At 45.6% G+C, this 5,000-nt stretch overlaps 1 protein-coding gene across 2 annotated transcripts in view; it reads right to left on the bottom strand.

Annotated features, from left to right (window-relative positions):
- Nucleotides 1-5,000, bottom strand: part of LOC115537489 (trichohyalin-like) — a 65,248-nt gene that overhangs the window by 43,061 nt on the left and 17,187 nt on the right. For both annotated transcript variants that reach the window (XM_030349456.1, XM_030349457.1), the window contains exon 5: nt 2,413-2,512. In XM_030349456.1, the coding sequence (XP_030205316.1) occupies nt 2,413-2,512 (100 nt within the window). The remainder of the gene's footprint in view (nt 1-2,412; nt 2,513-5,000) is intronic.

Raw genomic sequence — 5,000 nt, 5'->3', positions numbered from 1 at the left:
TAATCAATTATGAAGATATGAGGATCTTAAAGTATAGAGGAGAGAGAAGGAGCGGCTCGCGCGTATTAATATGCGGCCGCAATCGTGAACCTCCCCCCCCCCCACCCCAACACCCACCCACCCGCCCACAGCCCCGTCCACATTGCCTGAACCCCCCCCACCCCCGCCTGCTCCTCAAATCAATATTTTGCAGATTAATTTGGAGGCTGCTGTGGCGAGATGGAGGGATGTGGAGGAGGGGGAGGACAAAGGAGGAAGTGGAGAGCTGGGTGGGGGTGGAGGGGGAGGTGGAGGTGGGCTGGATGAGCGAGAGCAAGAGCAAGAGCAAGAGAGAGAGAGAGAGAGACAGAGACAGAGAGAGAGACAGAGACAGAGACAGAGACAGAGACAGAGAGAGACAGAGAGAGACAGAGAGAGAGAGAGAGAGATCTGAATTAAGGTGAAGTGTTTTGTTGTGTTTGGAGCAACTCTCGGTCCTCTGCGAATGCGGGCGTCGGACTCATATGATGTGCGCTTAAAAAGTGTGTGTTGTGTGATTTGAGTATGCAGCGGGGGGAAGCAGGGATGACATAGGGCTGGTTGTTTTGACGCCGGAAGAGCCGGCACGCATCCCAAACCCAGGAGGCCAACTCGAACCTCATTGGGTATGTACACATGTGTACGGCTATTAAAAATGCAAAGTGTCCTCGTGTTAACTCCACGCGCCACCACTCTTGAATGTATCACTACATCAAACTAAATTAGGTTGGCTCACTCAACTTATCAGAATTAATATTCTCGCCGCAACCATGGTTCACTAATTATGCCTGTTTGGTTAATGTATCACTTTGTCAGCTCCTTACGCCGCCGCCATTCCTCTCAATTACTGCCCCCCCCCCCCCCCCCCCCCCTCCCCATCCTACTCCCTCCTCCACCTCCATCTTGGAAGGCGCAAGAAAAAATGAAAAAATAAAAAAGGTGAAAATAACACCAATTTTCGGCCGATGGCGACACTGTTCCAAACAATAGTGGGGGACAAAAATGCACGCAAGTGCATACCAAAGTGGTTGAGTGTGTGCGACTAGACGCCTGGACTGGGGCTTGTTGATTGCATGAAATTCACCTACAGAAGCGTTACGACACTCTTGCTATACTTATCGATACTATATAGAAAGAAGTAAGCCGAATGCTGTGGCATGTCTGTGTCTTTTTTTGTGTGTGTGTGTTTATGTTTTTATAGGTCTGTGTGTCTGTCTCTGTGACTATGTCTGTGTCTGTGTCTGTGTGTGTGTGTGTGTGTGTGTGTGTGTGTGCGTGCGTGCGTGTGCGTGTGTGTGCGCGCGTATGCGTGTGTGTTCAAACTGTCGTTCGCTTGTCAGACAATGATCTGTATGAGCAAACAAATGTAACATCCAATAAAACTAAAATTAGATCCACAAATTCCAACACCAAAACAGTTAACACGTCGCTAAATCCTCGTGTCAAAATATGATTAACAGACTTCACGCCACCGCCTCACCCCGCCCCACGACTCTCCCGAATTACACGCAAAACCGCTAATTAGTAGCAGAGCAAATGAAGCAACTGACAAGCACAGCAAACAGCGGAAAGCCATCACATAAACAACCAACAAGCAAGGCTTTACCACCACCACCAATGTGGGTGAATATGAGCAGAGATTTGTGTGTTTGTGTGTATGTGTGTGTGTGTTGGTGTACGCACATACCCGCAAGCTGAAAATTATATGTTTGTGCATGTTTTCGCGAATACGCGTGTGTGTGTGTGTGTCTCTGTGTGTGCATGAGTGCGTGTGCGTGTGTGTGTGCGTGTGTTAACCGTAAGCCACAGAAGACAGTAAAACAGCAGTGGGTATAATTTAGTGACACCCTGTTAGGAGGTGTGGGAAGGCCATAAAAAAGGCTCCCTTGCCTTATAATCCTGGCTAGCGATGCCATGTTTGTTACCCGGGGCGCGGAGATATGCTGGTAATTCATCACACACACACCCCGGCTTCCTGTTAAGACCCCCCCCCCCCACGAAACACACACACACACATACACACACACACACACGCACACCACCCACATGCAAGACAGCCCGCAAGCACTGGTGCCAAAGCAATATTGTAAAACAAATTAATATATATATATATTTATATGGTAAAATACAAAATGAAATCACATTTCTGACGCTGGTTGATAATAACAGACTGCAAAGAAACCGCAAACACTGACCCAAGAGGTGTTTGTTTCATGCTTTTTTGTTCTGATTAATGAAAAAAAATTAAAATATCTAAAATCCATATCAAACATGGAGATTGTATTCCCCTATTTCTCATTTGAATGATGTTTAAAACATGTTCTTTTAAAGAGGCTGTTGTAAGTGTCACTTGGCCACTAATGACATCCCGATCACGAATACAAAATGGGGTACCTCTCTCTGGTCCGGGGAGTCCCTGTCGAGCTCCCTAGGCCACCCAGAGAGGCCAGGGCACCAGGCTCTCCGCTGGGCCTCCACGTCCACCGTCCGCCCCCTGGGACCCAGAGAGAGGGATGGAGAGAACGGGAAAGGGGAGGAAGAGATGTGGAAGGAGAAAAAGAGGCGAGAAGGAAGCAATAAATGAGAAATGAGAAATAAAACAAGTTTTCAATGATTAGATAATTGATCTGGCGCTATGTTAATTTGTCCGTACATGGGGCTGCTAATACCGAATTCATTACAAAGTCGTTATGTGCTGGTTTCATAGAATTTTTCAGTGGGAGAAAAGTTTGCCAGGAGTCACTGTTTTGCAACACGGGGGGGTAGAATGTGGGGTAAAAGTGTGTGTTGGTGTGTGTGTGTGTCCTAGTGGGGGAAAAAACAGGAAGATTATACCCCCTTCTTTCAGAGCCACTATGGTGTCAGCTGTCACCTAGCCATGATATACCCATGACACTCCCTCTTACACACACACATGCACACACACACACACACACAACATATATATTCATATTCCGAGAGACTCTTGGCAGGGATGTGCTATTTTGATAAAACTTTGGAGGGATTAAAAACAGTTAACTCGCAGTTTGATCAAGCACGTCTGCGTACGACCGCAGCACGCGTAGCGGGAGAGCAGCGGTTTGAGCAGGTTGAATCTTTAAAAAAAGAAAAAAAGAACACAAATCCTGTCAAACAGTCAAAGGGAAGCCACCAAGGAGCACACTCACAATCTGACAACACATCTACCTACGTGTGCGTGTGCGTGTGCGTGTGTGTGTGTGTGCACGCTCGCCTGTGTGTGTATGTGTTTTATTATTGAATGTAGAGAAAAGTGAAACATAATTCCAATCAATAAAATACCCTGCGTGGACATAATTGTACACATACAAACAAACATGCAAGGCCGCTCACACACAACAGGACTAACGAGACGAAGAATTTGAAAAATACAAAAAAATGAAGAAAAGTAAAAACGAAGTAGTAAATAACAAAGAAAATATAAAACCAAGTCCACTCATCTCACTCCATGGACTCGGTCGCTTGAAGGGACCAATTGCACTTCCCAAAGTGTTTTTTCTGGGTGGGGGGAGGGGGGGTAGATGATGGGACAAAATCTTGGGTAAATGATTTGCAATTTTATAAGTCATTTTCCTGTCAGACTGAATGAAAAATGTTTCAGTCACCCACAAATTTGGGAGAGTTTTAGTTTTTTTGTTAGAGGGGACAAATAGGCAGAAATGGAAAGAGGTTGAAAAATTGTGAGAGGGTTTGGAGCAGAAAGTAACGGCAGGCAATTTTATCCCTACTTTACACCTGCCAATGGGGCAGTGTTTTTTCACAGCTGGACTGTGTGTTTATAAGTGTGTGTGTGGCACACACCCATACACACACACACAAACCCACTCACACAGACACACAAAGACATTGATGTTGACAATTTCCGATTCTAAACAACGATATGTTAACATAAAATAATACATTAACATATCAATGTTAAGCTTCAGAAATTGACCTAAATCCATCCGTGATTCAAATCTGTATGCCTTTGTTTATCAGATTGTGGCGTGCCTGACTTGAAGAAGACACTGTGTCTAGTAATACATCACAATATTGTGGTCAGCCCTTAGCAACAACATTAAACGCAAAGGGATGAACGGTGACACTTAGACACATGAGTGTTGTAATGATTATTGTGTGGACAAGAAAGACGAGAAGAGAACCATTGCATATATGTGTGTGTGTGTGTGTGTGTGTGTGTGTGTGTGTGTGTGTGTGTGTGTGTGTGTGTGTGTGTGTGTGTGTGTGTGTGTGTGTGTGTGTGTGTGTGTGTGTGTGATATTAGAGCAGGCTCCCGATTTCTCCAGCTGTCACTCAGGCCTATTAGGCAAGGCTAACAAAATTAGTCATGAATATGCAGTAATAACATGCAAATTGCCACCTCCAACCCTCACCCCTGTTGGTGTGTGTATGTGTGTGTGCGTGTATGTGTGTGTAATGTGTAAGTGTGTGGGTGTTTGTTTATGTGTAAGTGTGTGTGTGTTTGCCCCTAAGGCTATAGACATTGGTTCGGTAAACCCAATTCTTTCTACATCATTACAGCAGCTAGGCATAATTTATAAGAATAATACAAACATGCATGTGTCCCAGCATGCCCAAAAGAATGTGTGTGTGTGAATGAGTGAGCATGTACGTGTGTGTGTGTGTGTGTTAGTGTGTGTGTCCACAGAATTACACACCTGCATGTACATACTCCGATTCTCTCTCAGAATGCCAAGGCTAATATCCAGCAGGTACTTGTTAACCATTTCAAAGTCAAGAGTAGAGCATTGGGTCACAAAATGTACATTCACCCACACACACTCTCACACACACACACACACACACACACACGCACGTGCGCACAGGCACGGACACGCGCACTCGTGCATACACACCCACGGACGCACACGCGTGCACACATTCTCTTGTCTGCGTGTCCCCAGGGTGATGTTTGACACAGGCTGGGTGCTGCCACAGCAATTAACCTCCCTGTTAATGAGAGG

The sequence above is a fragment of the Gadus morhua genome, chromosome 23, assembly GCF_902167405.1.
Source record: "Gadus morhua chromosome 23, gadMor3.0, whole genome shotgun sequence".
Taxonomy (NCBI): Eukaryota; Metazoa; Chordata; class Actinopteri; order Gadiformes; family Gadidae; genus Gadus; species Gadus morhua.
This window is presented reverse-complemented; position numbering and strand designations above follow the sequence as displayed.